General features: G+C 35.2%; 3 protein-coding genes across 3 annotated transcripts; 1 reads left to right on the top strand and 2 right to left on the bottom strand.

The window, feature by feature from the left end:
* Positions 1-1010: 1010 nt before the first annotated feature.
* Positions 1011-6028, bottom strand: LOC130720782 (uncharacterized). Its single transcript, XM_057571479.1, has 3 exons — positions 5726-6028; positions 4821-5431; positions 1011-1506 (listed from the first exon to the last, which is right to left on the bottom strand). Exons 2-3 carry the CDS (start codon positions 5384-5386, stop codon positions 1437-1439), a joined length of 636 nt encoding a protein of 211 aa, XP_057427462.1. The 5' UTR covers positions 5387-5431; positions 5726-6028; the 3' UTR covers positions 1011-1436.
* A 3941-nt stretch (positions 6029-9969) lies between these two features.
* On the bottom strand, positions 9970-13152 carry LOC130720378 (uncharacterized). The gene is made up of 3 exons (XM_057571009.1): positions 12848-13152; positions 12160-12240; positions 9970-10696 (listed from the first exon to the last, which is right to left on the bottom strand). Exons 1-3 carry the CDS (start codon positions 13004-13006, stop codon positions 10313-10315), a joined length of 624 nt encoding a protein of 207 aa, XP_057426992.1. The 5' UTR covers positions 13007-13152; the 3' UTR covers positions 9970-10312.
* A 942-nt stretch (positions 13153-14094) lies between these two features.
* Positions 14095-18271, top strand: LOC130720174 (UDP-rhamnose/UDP-galactose transporter 6). Its single transcript, XM_057570795.1, has 6 exons — positions 14095-14311; positions 15401-15618; positions 15730-15914; positions 15996-16196; positions 16485-16646; positions 17606-18271. The coding sequence occupies exons 2-6, from the start codon at positions 15489-15491 to the stop codon at positions 17885-17887; spliced, it is 960 nt and encodes a 319-aa protein (XP_057426778.1). The 5' UTR covers positions 14095-14311; positions 15401-15488; the 3' UTR covers positions 17888-18271.
* Positions 18272-19132: the final 861 nt, after the last annotated feature.

Below are 19132 nucleotides of genomic sequence, written 5' to 3'. Positions count from 1 at the left end.
AACACATGTTAGCTCAATTGGTAAGGACATATCATTTTCTCTCAGAATGTTGTGTGTTTGATTCTCGCTATTAACACTATCAAATATAACTTATGTAATATGTAAGTAACTAGATAATCATTTAACAATTCATCTATATACGATTTTGAATCCGATTTGCAATTGCTAGTAGTAGTATCAATCAATTATAACTCTAAAAGCAAATATACAATATGTTTCTTGGTGTCCACAAGTTTTATAGCAATACCACTAATTCCCCCCCAATATTGAAAGTGCACTATCAGGTCATATACCCATGAGGGCAAATGCCCCCCTAACCTTCACTTGCATCCGTCCCTCGATGTCAGAGATATGTAAAAGAGTGATAGGTAAGTATCTCTATAAGCAACCTATGATTCCAGAGGGAGGTCTGCCCTGACTCATGGGGCTGATCGGAGCCTAACCCTCCCAAAGTTTTTGTAAGAAAAAAAAAGTAAAAGATATTCAACAAAAAAGAGTAAATGATATTCAGCAAATTTTCCTCTAGAGCAATATCTTTTCAATTGGGAAGTACATACTACACTAGTACTGTACATTTTCCTTTTGGCCATATTTACTCATGTCCCATAAATGGTTAATTTTCCATTTTTAAATTTTAAATAAAAAAACTGAATATTTGTGAAGGGGATACACTGAGTGTTCAATACCGGAGTGGTGAAAATTTGCTCTAATTGGAGAGTTTGGAGGGAAAATAAATCATGTGACTAAAATGGAAGAAATCAAAAGCCCGTGACTGAAATAAAACCAAAATCCCTTCTAACTTCATTCAACTCTGCTCCAAAATTGGAGGATTTGAAGGGAAAACAAATCATGTAACTAAAATAAAATCCCTCCATTCTTCTCATGAACCAAACGAACAAAAAGTTATTTCCCCTCCCTTATTATTGCTCAGTAACCCAGCAATCCCAAACAATCTCACAACAGCCAAGAAGACAGTTGCACCACGAGTTTTTCTCTATAATTCCAACAGATAGATAAACCTCAGAAGATCCTAGTCTTGTAGTTTGTTACCAGACAACCACACTGATTCTTTACAAAATCTTACATCTGTATTATCTTGCTTCTAGATAACGCCAGAGCACAGAACTAAAACTTTGTTAACCCATATCCATATAAATAAGAACATAAAGTATCATAAAAATGATGAATCAAAGGCAAAGAATTCACACATGATAAGAATTATACAATAAATTGATATTGGGGGGGGGGGGGGGGATTCGAGCAAAACTTAAAGCCGCCGCAAGCAATGACACAAATAACCACTCAGGCAAGATGTTGCAGTATATCTGCCCATAGGACTGAAAAATCTTTGCTCCTTTTGCCTCAAACTGAGTGATTGATTGTGTTAGCAGTGAATGTCCTGCTGAATCACCCAATCATCTTAATGCAACTCCAATTTACATAATTGCACAGGCACAAGCTCTGTCACTTCCATTATCAAAATCATCATCTGATCCATCCCCTTCACTGCAGTTGAATGACAAATTCCACTTTATAGAATGAACAAGTAGGTAATAAAGCATGAAAACTAAAAACAAAAAAATGAAATATGACAAGGAAGAAGGTCAAGAACATTCATCATAGGCACAGCCCACTCATCAGACTAGAATAAAAGGTATCGTGGCAAAATACATAAAATAAATGGTTGTGAACTAAACGTGATACAAAACAGGATCTTGGCAAACTAACTGCAGTAAGGCCTCATTTATGATATTCTTGCATAATAAAGATATAAATAGAAATACTAATATATATCTAATCTTAAGGTTTCTTGTCACTACAATATGCTTAATACTTAAATAGTATTGGGGGGGGGGGGGGTTATTGCGGACCCAATTGCTAGTGATAGGCCCAATACTACTAGAGTATATGAAAGCAGGAAGAAGAGGTGTGATGCACCAGATCTATCCATGTGAGCAGATTAACCACCTTCTGAGGAGGCAGGGGCGTGGATCCATGTGGGTAGAGTTGAAGAGAGTGTGCGTATAAGAAGGGAAACGTAGGAAGGGAAGGGTAGGCAGAAACAGTTAGGCTTGGGAGGTAGAGGCAGCCTTAGAATCGCCTGAGGGTTTTCCATACTTTTCTGTATTTCCTTCAAGCTGATCTGAGGATTCATCTCAGTTCTAGCAGTATATTCAACACTATAGTAATACAAATTCTACTTTTCTCAGTATTGTGTCTGGTACCTAACTGGGGGGGAGGGGAGACCGAAACTAATTTTCTAGCCCCTACAGGTTCATCCAATTTTTATTAATTCAAGTCCTCATCAATCGAGTCCCTACTATTTGAAAAGTTTCAGAGACCTATTAAAATAGAGGTTTGAAAACATTTGGTTAAAATTAGGAAAGGATCTTACTGTGCTTTTCAACAGTCACACAACATTGCAAAAATCCTCAGTATGTTTATCAAGAAACTATGGATCATAAAAAATCACTTTACAAAAGTTATGATATACAAAATTGCAGCCTTTTCTGTCAAAGAAAAACAGTGCCAAAAACCCATCATTCCCAAGTAAAACTTGCCATGGTCTCATATTGCGTGCACTGAACTTAGAACATCTACATCCATCATACTCACTAAAATATCTACACTTCATTTTTTACAATTCTCCATAGTGCCACATCATCCACACCACTTTACTAACTTTTTACTCCAACCCAACAACTCTTAAAAGTTTCTATACTGGATCCCACCATCAACATCACATTTGTATATTTTATTATTTATCTCCAATTATATTAATTGTAAGTGCTTGTAATAAATACAAGCTCATTTTTCAAGTCTAATGTGGAGTATCTATTCCCACATACTCATATTTGCCATGTTGGAATTGAATATGTACTTCAATGGTAATAGATACTCATATGAGTATGTATTTAACAATAGATACTACCATTGGAGATGCTCTTAGGACCACCTCCTTACAAAACTCTGTAGCTGAAATCTAGATTCAATAGTGAATTGCTGTTCTTCACCAAAAATAAATAGTGTACTACTGTCACAACTTACAAGATATACAAAAGATCTTATACACTAATACAAGCATATACTACCAAAACACTAATATGACTCCATTCACTTTTTTCAACATTCAGTGTCAAGTATGGAAAACTCTAAATAAAAGTTTCATTGCAGCACCACATCGAAAGTTAATCTCCCCAAACAAGATGCGAACTATTTACATCTCATGCCAAAGTAGTACACATGCCTACAAATTACCCAAAGAGTAAAAAATATATTACCCACTACCAAAATGTTTCCTCCATTGTTTTCTTTGATATGGCAAAAATGTAATGTTGGTGAATGTATTTGGTGGAAATCTCAAAAATATCATAAAAGTAACACGGGCTTATAAGCTAAAGAAATAACTATCATAAGAAAATCGTGCAACACCGTATACACATTATGTGCAGCCTAGCCACAGAAAGCTCCAAATAAGGAGAATGGAACCAGCTCTGTTAATGATACTTGATAATATCAAGCTCTGAATAGATCAACAAAGTACAAGAGATAAAAATCGCACAAATTAAGTAATGGCACACCCCCAAAAAAAGGAAAAATTATGAATCTCTTTCAATTTCTTGAGTACAAGAGTAAATTGGATCATCGTGGAATAAGAACTATTATAGAGGGTAAGGCATCCCTTCATAGAAGGTTAAAAAGAAAAATCAAACAAATGGAGAAAAACAAATCAACATAACAAATCCTTCCAAGTTCCAAATCAGTGTACATCATATAGAGAAACCACATCACAACAGCCATTAACCAAACACCACTGAGAGCAAGTCATATAGAGAAACCACATTACAGTAGCCATTAACCAAACACTATTGAGAGCAAGTGCAAGACAGGCATAAACTCCTAGAATATTTATCATTTCTCTCTATTTAAGGACTAAGAAAACAGGCATGTCATGATAGAACCATCTATTTATTCCATCAAAACCCTCCAACGACGAAAGAAATTGATCCAAATTGGCAAGGTAAAAATAAGTCATTCAAAAGTAACCATAAGCATCTTCTAAGAATAAAAAGCAGTAAAAAGTCAACACAATTTATGAAAAGTGATCAATTAAAGATGCAAATACATTGAGTTATTAAAAACTAGACGAATCATAGAAAGTGTGTTAAGAAAAAAGTGTTGCAAACACTTTGCATCTAAAAATGAAAGACATCGAGGACTTAAAAGGTGCACTTAATCTTCATAGAGAATTACAAGAAAACATATATACCTATTTAAGAACCGAGTCATGTTTAAGGAAAGACTATCACTAAATTGACACAAATGATTATTGTGGCCAACAGACGTCAAGAACAAAGATCTAACAAATATTGAAAACGTTAAATATCCTGATTCCTACTCATTAGAATTTAGAAATTATCCCAAGCTTGACGCTAGAATTCTATAAACTAGAAATATAGGACCCCTAACTTACAATTTTACCACTTATTCTGACTATTTCATTCTTACTACTAATCATTTGAGTAACAATTGATTTTCCAAGTGTTTTCTAGCTCACACTTTAAAACAAACCTTTCTACAGTTTCTACAAGTTCCACACATGACACAACATAGATTTGGGTTATTTATAATAATGAAGGGGAAAATAAAAAGGCCATCCTAGCATATCTGATTCACTTTTGTCAAAAACACAACATAAAGTATCAGGAGCTCCAGAGTCCTGTTAACATATTGCAATTGAACAGAGAAAGATTCATCCTGTCATAATAGCTGATTTCAAAATAAAACATTCATGTTCATTAGCTACCACAAGTTCATACCTGGGCTCAAATTCTCGTATTTCAACAAGCTCACTACCACAAGAATCTGTCCACTGCACTTTCCTTCTCTCGGCTTGCCCACCGGCATTATGAACCCCCCGTCCGCCTGATGGTTCATGTTCATTAGCAGCCTCAGCAGGAACCGATTTATTAACTTGTGGCCTTTTTATACTACTCTTAAGCGTGACCTTTCTTCTATTATCATCATCACCACCATCTACATTACCAGAAGGATCCTTCCCCTTGGTGGGAACCAGAGGCCCTGGAGAGACATCAGGCTGCTGGGCAGGGCCCACTTTAAGCGGAGACGGAGTGTCGAGCCCTGCGGAAGTGCGACCAAAGCAAACAAAGGAAGCACACCCGCGGGAGAGGCGGTTCTTTGTTGAAGCCAGCTGGAGCTGAGGGTCAGGGTCAGATTCTTGGTCCACCAACTGGTACTGGTTCCACGGCGCAACTCTCATGGGTTTATCCTCATCCCTCTGACCCAATAGCAGAAGGCTCAGGCCCTTACTATACCCCGACGCCGAAGCAGAGAAGAATCCTCCTCCCTCTACTGCCAATAACATCAGTTCTTCTCATCGGCCCACCATAAATAACTTCAAAGTTTCACCCTTAACAACCAAAATCAATCAGAAATCAGAATGATTTTCCAATAGTTTCAAAATCTTCCATCACAACAACATTTTACCCCTTTTCAATTGAACAAATTCAAAGTTGGTAAGATAACAAAAGCAGATTTCACAGGATAATCTCACAAGACAAAACCAATTCAATGCTTCCTGAAATTTCTAGATGCTCAAAAAACCTGGTAAATCTACACAGTAATTGAGTTTTTGCAGAAATCAATCATCAAAATTATTCACACAGAAGCAAGTTCTATAGAAGAAATGAAAGCATAAACTCACTATATCGAACGAATCCCTGAAACACTGAAATCACAGTCGAATCGAACAGAGGAGAGAAGCGAGATTTGGGAGTGTCGGTTTTCCGTCACTTTCTCGGGAAACAAACGGGAAAATCTTAGATCGAAGAAGGAGGAGTGAGATTACAGTAGTGAACGGTACCGGAGAACGAAGAAGGAAGGTTGCCGGCGCGTAGATCGGCGGCGAGGTGCGGTTGCGCGGTGGCCACAGATGGAAAACACGGCGAGGAAAGGGAATTGAATTGAAAGGGAAAAAACGGTTCAGTGTTAATTTTACTTGTGTTTTTCAATTATTTAAAAGGAGGATAGGATAATGACTCACACGGCGTATGATAGTGATGTGACCCCATTTTTAATTTTTGTTTTTTAATTGAGTAAAGTTAGAAGATTGGTTAAAGAATTTCTTCATTTATTTGTAACCAAAAAAAAAAAAGAAGATTGGTTAAAGAATACTTAAATTAATAGATATGCAAATATATTACTCCGTAAAAAATCTTACATAAATATTTAATTATTTTCTCTTCAAAACTTTTAAATTTTTAAATAATAATTCATTCAAGATATCATAAGTCAAATCACGTGTAGATTATTAATGGATGGTTGGTTCAAGTGGTATATGTTTGTTCCCTTAAGTAAGGTTTCAGGTTGATATGAATGTTATTGACTCGAAAATGATTGTCTTTAAAAGAGAACACTTGTCTTAAAAAAGAGTGCAAATTTTGCTTATTTTTATATTAGTGAATAGTTACTGAATTAATTAGATGTTTATAGAAATTCTGGAAAAAATAATTAAATAAATAGCTAAATATTATTGTATACACGTCTTTCTAACTCGTTTTATTTTGTATGTGATGAATCTCAACAGGGTGAAGATAAGACGTCAACTAAAATTGGAGACCTTATGAAATGTTGTTCCAAGTTGCTTTTTGAGAACAAATTAAAGAAAGATGTTTTCCTTGATGAAGATGGTTTTGTCTGTTATCGCTCACAAATTAATTTTTATATTCTATCTAAATCCATTTTATCATAATGAAATTGAAAATATGCATGCTGGATCACTAGTCTTGTAAGCAGTGGAATATATTCTGAAAAGCAATGGTCCAAATTTGGCACTCTGAAATGGAAACCAAGGGCCCAAATTTATTTTTTCCCGTAGAAACGAAACTACTAGTATAATATTGTTGGGATCTACATACTTTGACCTCGTTAAGAGCATGAGCACACATGGGATCAGAGAGATTTGTAAGAGAAGATTGAAGCAGATTGGCTCGCCAATTTTCACACACCATAAGCCACGTAAAACGTCCCAAATCATTTACGATCATTCCATCCTCAGAGAAGATCGAAGGATTACTTCCATCCCGAGTCGTTAAGATGATGCAAACATCTTAACAAAATGATTAGTATATTTATTTTGTGACAAAATAAATCATTCAATTATAAACCTCTTAACAACAAGATTTGTTATAGTTTTTTTTTTTGAAAACATGATTTGTTATATATAGTTGACTACTAATAACAAATGAATTAGGTATTATTAAAAGAATTAAAACATGTTCGACTTTATAAAATAAAAAATAATAATTTGAGACAAATTAAAAATTTAAGTCACATTTGAAATGAGATGAAGGTATTGTTGCATTAAATGGCTGAATCCAGGTTTGTAATATTAATTGTGCCCATAAACAATCCAGGTTTGTAATATCACGTGAAACATGAAAGTTCCAATATGAGATTCCTTTTCCCGCGTTCACATAGTAATGATTGCGTAAGAGAGCATAATTGAAGCCAACCCTTTGGTATTAATGATTGATATGTAGATAGGGAGGTTTTCTATCTTAAAAAAGAATTTTATGTTTTAAGAATTTACGAATGTAATTGCGTTAAATATTTGTTATGGAGAGTTTTGTCGTTTATAATGATTATACTCGTCTTATATATCTCTCTCTTGCTTTTCAAAAAAAATATATATATCCCTCTCTTGAGAATACATGTGATTTAAAAAAAAAATTGAGTCAAGTTAATATTTGCTCTAGTGATTGTGGGGCAACAATATGCAATGCCCCCATCAACTGGAAAATGTAATGCACATGCCCCCGTTAAGAAGGAAAAAAGTAGACAATCACATCCTGAGACCCTAGATTTGCTTGGACTCTTAAAAAAATTTAAACTCCAAATCATTGCTGGTATGTTCAGTGGCGGAACCAGAAATTTTGGGAAGCCTGGGCACATTTATGAAGTAGTCCCTGAATTTTTCCCTTACCTTTACATTTGCCCTTTTTTATTTTTTTTTTGGAGCTAAATTATGATCTGGACCAAAGAAAAAAAAAATTTGGCCAGAGCCTGGGCACAGGCCCAAGATGGCCAGGCGGTACATCCGCCTATGGGTATGTTAATTATAAGATTTTTTTATTTAGTTCAAAGCAGGGAAGTAAAAAGAATCGGATTGAAAAAAAATGACAATTGTGGAATTGTTGCACATACATTGTTTTTTTCTCTCCTTTGGTCAAGCATATATAGAAGCATATATGTTGCCTGGAATTGTCTAAATGCCTATAGATAAAATTTGGATGAAATTACTCTAATTTTATATGGACCAATGATATTTAATATAAATATATATATATATATATATATATATATATTTTTTTATTGAATAGTGATACATATTTTTTTTAAGTAGAGTTACCAATCGTGAATTAACCAACTCAGTTCAAGTCTGTTTTTATGTACGTTAGGTTGAAAAAGAATTGTTCACTTCTTTGGTGTGCATCAATTTGACCCCATATGCTCTAGTCGTGGAGAATGTTGGGTGGTGGTGGCCGTGGGTGACAACAAAGAGATCATGGGCAAGAAAGAAGTCTCTCATTATCTAATGCTATATATATCTTTTAAAGTAGAGTTATCAATCATGAATTAATCAACTCAATTCAAGTCTTTTTTATGTGTGTTAGGTTGAAAAAGAATAGTTCACTTAACTTTGTTAAGGCTTCTTTGGAGTGCATCAATTTGACCCCATATGCTATAGTCGAGAAGAATGTTGGGGGGTGGTAGCAGCCGATGACAACAAAAGTGAGAATGACAGTGTTGGGCGACACCAATAATGAAGGGTGCATGGCCAATGTGATAATGGCTATAGTAGGGGATTTTATAACGTCCACAATGATGAGAGGGTGTTAGGCAATAGTATAGTCGTGGTAGACATAACAAATGAGATTGGTTATGATAGCAATAGAGAATGTTAAAGTACTACTGATGGCCATGAGGGGTATCAAGCAACATAAAGAAAATATTGGCTAGTGATGGTGGATGTGGTTTTGTGGAGATCATTGACAATGATAAATGGTGGCAGACGACGATGGGAGTATCAACAGTGATAATGTAAAAGTGTTAGACAACCTTAACATTGCAAACAATGTTGAGGGCGAGAGGTGGTAGTGGCGGAATGTGATGGCAATAACAATGATAGAGGTGGTGGAAAAGAGGCAGCGGCCGAGGATACAGTGTCAGTGGTTATGGTGGTAGGGATGTCAAGCAGGATCCATGTTGCATAATTATTTAGAGTCTAAAACTACTTGTAAGTTTGCAATTATCACCAATAAGATTCCAATTGTCAAAAAATTTGTACCTAGTGTAGTGTGCAAGTATTGTACATATTTGTGTGGAACAAAGCACTACCAAAGAATTAAGAAAAGCAGAGATGAGCATAACAAGTAGGTTTAACTAGGAGAGTCCTTAATGGAGCAATTCTACCAATGTACACAATCTTACTTAACCTTTAGCATCAAGTATGCTGATGCTAATATACCTTCTCTGCCGTCACACAAGCACAACAGCACAAGCAATTCCATATCATCCCTTACAAAGCTCCAATTACAAAACACCTTTCTTCCCTTCTTTCCTAGCCCCTCCTTTTGCAAACCCATGGTGTAAGTTATTTCCACTGTGGACCCTTTTCTTTTCTTTTTCCCCCTTTTAAATTGTTTCCTTGCAATGCTTCAGAAATATGAATTGACCAAATATATACCATAATGAATCACATCTAGGAACTTTGTACACTCACCTTAAAAGAAATACAAATTGCTGCCAAGTGGGTATCTTTATGGCCACTCTTGATGGCACTACATAAAAAAAAAACAGTGTACAAACACTAAGAAACAACAATATAGAACTGAAAAGCAAAGAAATCAACAAAGGGTGCCAGAAGCTGAAAATTGACACACAGAATCGGCGAAAAGGACAGATTTACATAGGAAACTTCAGATAGAAGTAATCCGGACTTTGAGAAAGAGGGATCAGGTAGACAATCAAGGTACAAATTTAAAATCTTAAAAAAAAAAGAAAAAAAACTTTACAAAGAACATTTAAGATTCAAACTAGTCACTCGGAAGACATAAGCATATAAATAGGTTAATTAAACTGGCTCCACCCTACTGCTATTTCTTGTAGGATGCAAGGAGCAAAACCATTAAACCAGATATGAATTTCCAAAAGGTTATTCACTTCTTTTGCAGGTAAAGCAGAATGATGGTCACATAAAAATATTCAGTACATAAACCAATAGGCAGGACTAGTCTGCATGCATGTCCATGGCAGAGTCGTTGGAACTAAATCCAGTAGCGTCCCTGCTTTGCTGGTGAACAAAGCTGTGCTCAGTGTTACGGTTTCCATTCCCCATAGAGAGACCACTCGGATAGTTCCCTCCCTCCCCAATTTCATAATGCTGAAGACTCCGACGAACAGGGCTTGATAAAGCATTTGAAAACACAGAATTTTTTGTTTGATTATCACATTGCTCAGACCGGAGTCCCTGCCCAACAATTGTATGACCAGAAGATCCTGAAGTTACTGGAAAACCTGAACTAGGGACATGCACTGCTGGTTGTAACTGTTGGTGTTGCAGTGGTGCTCTAGGTGACATGGTAGGGTCCTCGCCAAAATAATCCAGCTCATTCTGCAAGTAGAAAAATCAACTTCGGTACATGCCATTTACCACCAATAACAACATATATCTATATACATCGAAGTATGAAGACATCACAGCACCTACTATGTTACAGGACCACAACCACATAAAAGCTACAGGACCACGATCACCATTATAATTTCTAGGAAATTGTCAATTTACAAATCCTTAAAATGGGACAAAGAAGAATGTGTTATTATATTACCCCACACAGCCACCCTCTTTGCAAGTAAGTAATATGACTTCAAGATGACTATCTAAACTACCATAAGAATAATAACCAGTTAACAAATCATATTAACAATATAATTTTTCTATCCCACAAATCTTCAATATGGGTTAGAAGTGATACTTGTAATTATCTTTTCTACTTCTCTCAAGTAACCAGCAGCCCCGAGGCAATTTTGTAACTTCTTGAACACAAGGGGAACATGAATTACCAAACACCATTTTTCCTAAATCAGTTACAATAATAGATGCCACCTCTTCTGTAATTCGTAAAAATGAAAAATGAAACACCAACAGGATCACAGAAAAGCAATATCCATCTGACAAAACAAGATGCCTTTCTTCCACTTAAACTTATACCACTTTTTTCCGGACCTTTTCTAAATTGAAGTTACATTTTATTGATTATGCAGCGTTATCAACCTAAAATGTTAAACAAGGCAAGAATATGATGATGTCATGTAGCAGGTTAAAGAAATATTTAATGATTTAGTCAATATATACTAGACATATAACCGGTCCTGTGGATTCAACATGCTACACTGCAGATAATTAAGAAAAAATTTCTGATTCTGTTAAAACGTGTATATAGTTAAAAGTGAAAGACATGCTTTCTCAATGTAAGGAAAACTAACAGGACAGAAAACAAAAGCAAAATGAGACAAGAAAAAGGCCTGCAGGCCAAAGATGACTAAGGTTCTGCTGTTGATTCAGTCTACGGAAACAAAACACAACTGATAAATTAAGCAAGCTCACTGGCAATACCAGTGAATGCTTTTACTTAAAACAGCCAAAATTTCAAGAGAAGACAAAAAGGCTAGTATAATATTTCACACAGATTGTTTTCTTGTACTTTTTCCCGATCAAAGACTACTCATTGCAGGTGGGGGGGGTTTGGGCAAAATTCCATAAACCATTTCATTAGGCTTCGCTTCCTTTAAATTTTGACAACCTCAAGGGAAACCCAGCCCATGATTAGGTCAACCCCCATTGTTGCTATCAGATACCAATTCATGTATGAACTAAGGTAAGCATTTTCTTGTCACTAACTTCCATAGCTAAAGCCATATTACATTACTCTAAACCCCCCCCCCTCCTTCTTAAGTGTGTTGGTGTGTTTTCCACACACAGTTCCCAACTTGGCCCTTTCCAATCAGCAGAAGCACACACACAATTACAAATGAAACTCCATTAGGTGCTGAAAAGAAAACAGTCAAACCAACCTGAATGTAGTTAAGTATATCAACTGTTCCAACTCTTGATCCACCCTCTTGTTGTCTCCAGATCCACTGATAAAGCTTTTCCTGAAATCAGAAAAACACCACACATCAACAAAATGCAAAGACACCCTTTAAACCCCAAACATAAGGGCAAACCCCCATTATCAGACAGATAAGCATCACCATTACAACAATCCATGACCCATTGGAAACCTCAGCAAGTCAGGTTCCAGTAACAAACTAACAATTACCATACTGTCTGAGCTTAATTCCTCCCAAGAACATGGCAAAAAAAACCTTTATTTTTCAAAATCACCAATCAGTGTTAAAGAGGCAAAACCTAAAAATTCAATATTATTCAAATTTGAGAAAAACACTAGCAAAAAACTGATCTTGTTTTGTGTTTCTTTCTTACAGTGAAGATGTAATTAATTGACAACTTTTTTTTTAATTTTTCACAGCAATTTGGAATGAACACAAAACAAAACAAAAAACACTACATCATTAAGCAGAGAAAATCAAAGCAAAGCAATACTCATAGATGAATGATTCAGTGTTGGAGTGTTAATCAGAAATTGAATCCCAATTCAAAGGTTTAATAACAAAAATCAGAATGAATTATGATAATTTGAATCGGGGAAACGAATCGAATGAAGAAGCGAAACGCGTGAGGGAGGAATCGGGGAATTACGAGGCCGTGGCGTTCACCGGCTTGGAAGGAGAGTTTCTGGTGGTTCATGGCGTGAGTGTAGAGCTGGGAGAGGGAATTGGCGGCGGTGCAGAAGGAGGCGTGCATGGTTCGATCGACCTCGTCGAGGCTGGTGGCTATGGACTTTCTCTTCTTCGCCATGTTCGGAGGAGGAACGAGAAGAGGGTTGTGATGGTGATGGTGATGGTGATGGTGGTGGTGGTGTTGTTGAGGTTGTGGCTTTTATATGGTGTTGTTGTAACAGAGAAGGCCCAGAGGAAGAGAAAGAGACACATGGTAAGTATCGGGGGCATGCGAAGCACGTGATAATTTGCTTCTTTCCTTCGATCGATTTCGGAAAGAAACAACAAAAAAACTGTTTGTTACTCTGTTATTGCGGTGCGGTGCGGTGCGGCGTGTCCATGAAACAGAGGAGGAGCGTTTTTGTGTTTTGCGGTGGTTTCTCATTTGGGCTCAATATTGGGCTTACTTTAACCAACTTGGCCTGCATTTTTAACAAACAAAAAATTGTTTTGACCTCAGATAGATGCCGATTTGGGGTGTCTGTGTTTGGATAAACAACTTAATTGATTGCTTATGGTTGAAAATGTTTATGATATGTGTTTAACCATAAGCTTAGAAACTTATTAAAATAAGTTCTAAATAGTTTATGAGAAAGGTAAAAGATTAAACGTAGAAGTGTTCATTCATAAACTAGTTTTGATTGCTTATTAAAATAAATTCAAAAGGGTAAGTTCACCAAAACACTAGCATAATAATGTTTATGTTATAAGATATACTGGTGCATATCTTTGTTTAAGTATAAATTAGTGTTCGACAAAAAAAAAAGTATAAATTAGTGCACCTATACAAAGGTTTTCATAGTCTTGGAACTTACTTTTATTCATAAGAATGGTACATTATTTAGTATTTATGATATTTGTAGGGTATCTTTTCACTTCAAACAAATGGAATTTATTTAGTGGCGTGTTAATGAGATTTTGATACAAAATGAGAATAGTGATTGTTATTATGGAATAAAATGACAGACTCAACAAATTAGTCCAATATTAACAATAGGATTAGTTACAATTCTATGTATATGATAAAGAGACACATCTCATATACATATTATCTATTTAATTCTAATATTTTATTTCTCTATCGGCACTAACAGTAATGACTAATTCACTTAGAGTGGGTCCGAAAATGAAAGCCCATGGAGAGAACGTGCATGTTGGGCCTTAAACATGGTGGAGGATGAAGGAAGGAATCAGAAACACATGAAGCATAACGTGCTTATGAGTTTTCTTGTGTTGTTGGGTGCGTAGCGCGTGTCACTCCTACTACTGCAATCAATCTGCATACTCCATCATCATCATCATCATCCAACTCCAGCTTCAAATTCCCCTTGTTCCTTTTCCTCTACGTTTCCCTTCCATCACTGCAATGCCACCTCCATTCACGGTTAGCTACCTATGATGAATACTAGTTTACCCATGTTTGATCTCTCTCCTTATTAGCTCATTTTTAATGCTACCCTTTCGGATCTGAGACTCTGTTTTGGATCTGTTTGTGATTGGTGTGAAAAACAAAGGAAGGATCTTATAGATTTCATTCGTGATGTATTAAAGTTTAATTTTTTTTTTTTGAATTGGTTTCAGATGATATAGCATTGTGCTGAATTTATTGTTTTTTTACAAGCATCACTTTAGGGGCTATCTTGTTTCTTTTGATTTGAGATCTATCTTGTTCACGCTGATGGCTCATTTTTATAATTCTGGAATTGGGTTTTCTATAACCAATTCAATAGAACAGAGTTCTGTTCATGTTATGTATCAAGTCTAATTATTTCTAGCTGATCTGCTCATAATTTTGAATATGATAGTTCCTTCTAAATTGTGAATTATAAAATAATATCAGAATTATCATGATGGGATTGTGAAGAACTGGAGATCTTATATTATATAGTGGGCCCGTTTTTAATGAAGACATTCATTTATACATTACTCCACTTAATCTTTTTTTACACTCTAAAGTTGACCAATATACAACTATAGTATTTGTTTTTTTGGTGGTCAATCTACACACTAGGATGATGCTATTATGAATATGAATTAAGGATATGCGAAGTCTTTGGACTCTTGATTGTTGTATCTGAAGCATGTCACCTTTTGAATTTGTAAATTTGATTTTATACTCTTGGCTTAATGGCTTACTGATTCTCAACTTATCAATGTGTCAACTTTCTCAGAAGTAACTATTTTCATAGCTAGGAGAAAGGGAATGGGATATATGCTAGATGTTATGTTTTAATGTTTGCTAATTTGATCTATAAATAATATTTTCTATAGGTTATTGTTAAACATGATGAGATGTATACCAAGTTTTTAGTTTGTCAATTGTCACTTTCTGACCCTTTTGATTACCCATAAGATGACTTTATCTTCTTCTTTTTTTAGAAATGTGCTCAATCATTGTGATTTTATTGTAACAATGTCTGTATTATATTATTTAATTTAAATATGAAAATTTCATCAACTTTCATTTTACCAGGCTTCTTTGTTTATTTAAATGGGGTGGATGGAATTTATGGAGGCTAGTTAGAAAAGATAAGTGGTAACTTGTGAAAATTAAAAAGAACATGGCTCCGGCTAGCAAGGCTGAGAAGAAGGCAGCAGTGGATGCAGCTGCATGGATGTTCAACGTTGTCACCTCTGTTGGAATTATAATTGTAAACAAAGCTTTGATGGCTACATATGGCTTCAGTTTTGGTAAATTCCCTTTCTAATTTCTTAATTGATGTCTTTCTATTGCTCTACTTTGTCTTGTCCCAGTTAATATATCATCACACTTCAATATTAATTTGCCTTTACTGCCTGCAGCTACAACATTAACAGGTCTTCATTTCGTTACCACAACTTTGATGACTGGCGTTTTAAGGATGCTCGGATATGTCCAGCCATCTCATTTACCCTTGTCTGAACTTTTGAAGTTTGTTGTCTTCGCTAACTTCTCTATCGTTGGAATGAATGTCAGTCTAATGTGGAATTCAGTTGGATTCTATCAAGTGAGTTGGGATGAATTTTAGCTTTTGGTCCATTAATTCGTTCAGGAGTTATATTATTAACTTTTCATTTCCCATTGGCAGATTGCTAAGTTGAGTATGATCCCTGTATCTTGCCTGTTGGAAGTTGTTCTAGACAAGATTCGGTATTCAAGAGACACAAAACTGAGCATAGGTGTAGTTCTTTTGGGCGTTGGTGTTTGCACTGTTACTGATGTGAGTGTTAACACAAAAGGTTTTATTGCTGCCTTAATAGCAGTATGGAGCACTGCTCTGCAACAATATGTAAGTGTGACATTCTACGCTACTTGTGACAAACAGTATCTGTTCAAACTTAAATGGCATCACTGAATAATAAATAGAGGTGGAATCAAACATGCATATTTGCAATATCATTTGTGAAAATTGTGTTACAAATTATGCTTCTATGTTTATGTGAATGATTTTGCAATTTTCGTCCTGGTATCATAACTCTTGTTCGGTTAATTGGCATAAGGTGTCTCAATCTGAACTTTGTTCTGACTTATTTTGTTCCATTCAATACTTATGTGTTTTGAAATCTTTTCCCTGCAGTATGTTCATTATCTTCAACGAAAGTATTCACTAAGCTCATTCAACCTTTTGGGGCACACAGCGCCTGCTCAGGCTGGATCACTACTGTTAGTGGGCCCGTTTCTAGACTATTGGTTGACAAACTACAGAGTCGATCAATATGCTTATGACGCATACTCACTGGTAAGTTCTGTTTCACAGAAAGATGTCAATGCTATTAAATTCAATGTATAGATCCCAGATATTTATTTATCTGGGAAAATAAGTTCCACGTGTAGATGCAAATGAATGGCTTGATGTGTTAAATCAACATTGAATTCAACTTAAAATGTATTAGATGATTTTTTTTATGATATCTATGTTCTTGTTTGGTTGCCTCTGATTGTCCATGCTAAATCATCAATTTAATAATGTATATCATACAAGTGTGTATTTATATCAAAAAACAAAAGATGGGGGAGGCATACATTGACCTATGTAAATAAAGGTATGGCTTAAATGAGGAAATAAATTTTCCTTCTTCATCCAACTAAACAGTATCTTCTCAAACAAAAGAGATGGTCCATCTTTTACTTTAGAGTTTCAATATTTTTATCCAGCTGAACTTTTCTTCAGAGTCTGACTGTTGAAATTTGGTTGCTTTCCTTTCATTATAGCTACTTGAGTAACAGTAGGAAATTTTATTCTGCATGTAGTGAGCATTTTTCAGTGAGTATATGTAATGATTGTCATTGAAGGACTCTTTTGAATTTTATTAAAGGTTTGTAAATAATATAGGAAAACAAAACAGTCAACCAATTTTGATGAACCTAAAAGTTGTAAAATGAAAGTGAACATGTTTTGGTGAGGAGTATTTTAGACTTTAGTACCTATGCACTGTGTAAAATGTTTTATACAGACATCCACTTAGGTTTCCCCATTTTCCCACATCCTAATTAAATTAAAATTAGAAAAATATCAAAAAGGCAAAATGGTGGGATAAGATTGGAGATCTGTGTAAAATTCCTTACTAGGCATATCAACTTTACATAAACACAATAACAAGGACTCATATTTGAAACCTATGTGACTATGTCTGTCTTATGTGGGTTGATATTGACCTTCACTAAAGTTCTGATCTTTTTTGTTGTTGAATTTTGCAGATGTTCATAATTCTGTCATGCACCATTGCAGTTGGGACCAACCTCAGCCAGTTTATCTGCATTGGAAGATTCACCGCAGTTTCTTTCCAAGTACTAGGCCACATGAAGACAATACTTGTCTTGATAATGGGGTTCTTTTTCTTTGGGAGGGAGGGTCTCAATCTTCATGTGGTTTTAGGGATGGTAATAGCTGTGATTGGAATGATATGGTATGGCAATGCCTCATCAAAGCCTGGTGGAAAAGAACGCTGGAGTCACTCTCTCCCCACCAGCAAAACATAAAGCTGATAGTTTAACACCATACATAACATGTTTGGATCCGTTTATTTTTTCTCAATTGATTCTGGCAGTTAGAAGCTACTCAGAAGTCACAAAAGCTTTTCCCCATAATTGATTTTGGCTTTAGAACCAGTTGTAGAAGGATCTCCAAACATGCGCACTCATCATGATATGTTTGCATAGTTGAGCACACGAAGATAGGCGACTCTAGGAAAGTGTTTAATTATTTGAAATTAAGGCTTATTGATTCTAATTATTTCAACCTCATTTGTAATTCCTTAAACTTGATTTTCTTGGTTTGGATTCCCTTGGATATTCCCTTATAGGTCTTTTGTTCCCTACAAAGTTATCAAGTTTTCCATGATCAGAACATGTTTATTATCTCGACTCACAATTGTAATCTGTGATTTGATGTGCACTACTATGAATTTCTGGCTCTGACAAAATGGAGCTAGTCACTACATGAACCAATAAGCTTGATCATTGTTTTGTAAAATTCACAAAAAAGATATTTTTATTTAATCTATTTAAGATTTGGCAATATTGAAATGAATATAAGGTAACAAGATAAAATGCTTACAAGGTGGTACTTTTTTTTGTCACATAGGAGGTGGTAAATAAAGCGTGTTTTACTCTTCATACCAATTCTGATGCATCAAAGCAGGAACGAAGCGTCTAAAAACTTGCTAAATGTGAGAAAATAACTCCAATTAGAGATGTATTAAAAATGATAAGGAAAAATATTGGCCATGGACACGATATTATGGAAAGATTAAGTTATAACTATTTTAATGGACACGGATTTTCATTGGAGTAAAATATTTAACTCTAAAGGAAATGAAGTGTCTTGGTCATGACAAGAAATTGCGGAAAGATAAAAGTTATTTTAGCTAATTTAGTGATGGATGTAGGTTTTCTAAGAGCTGACGCTAAGTTAATTTAAGTACTCTTGCAAAATGATGAGACTAGGATAAAACAACATTAAAGATGGGTAATGATAAGGCAAATACTTTAGATATTAATGTTTTTTTTTAACTACTTTAGATATTAATGTTGAAATATAGAAACGAATGAGAGAAACGCTTAAAAAGACTCCCAAAGTTGTGCAATGAGATTATGAGGTCTAAAAAAATATCGAAGAAGTGAAGAAAAAAAATGACAGATCTAAATCTTTAAAAAAGTTTACATGCACCAAAATATGTATTTCTCAAGGGATTAGGCTCATAAGTCATAAGATGTACAATGAAA

This window comes from Lotus japonicus, chromosome 5, assembly GCF_012489685.1.
Source record: "Lotus japonicus ecotype B-129 chromosome 5, LjGifu_v1.2".
Taxonomy (NCBI): domain Eukaryota; kingdom Viridiplantae; phylum Streptophyta; class Magnoliopsida; order Fabales; family Fabaceae; genus Lotus; species Lotus japonicus.
Note: the sequence above shows the minus strand (reverse complement) of the source record. Positions and strands in the feature narration are given on the sequence as shown.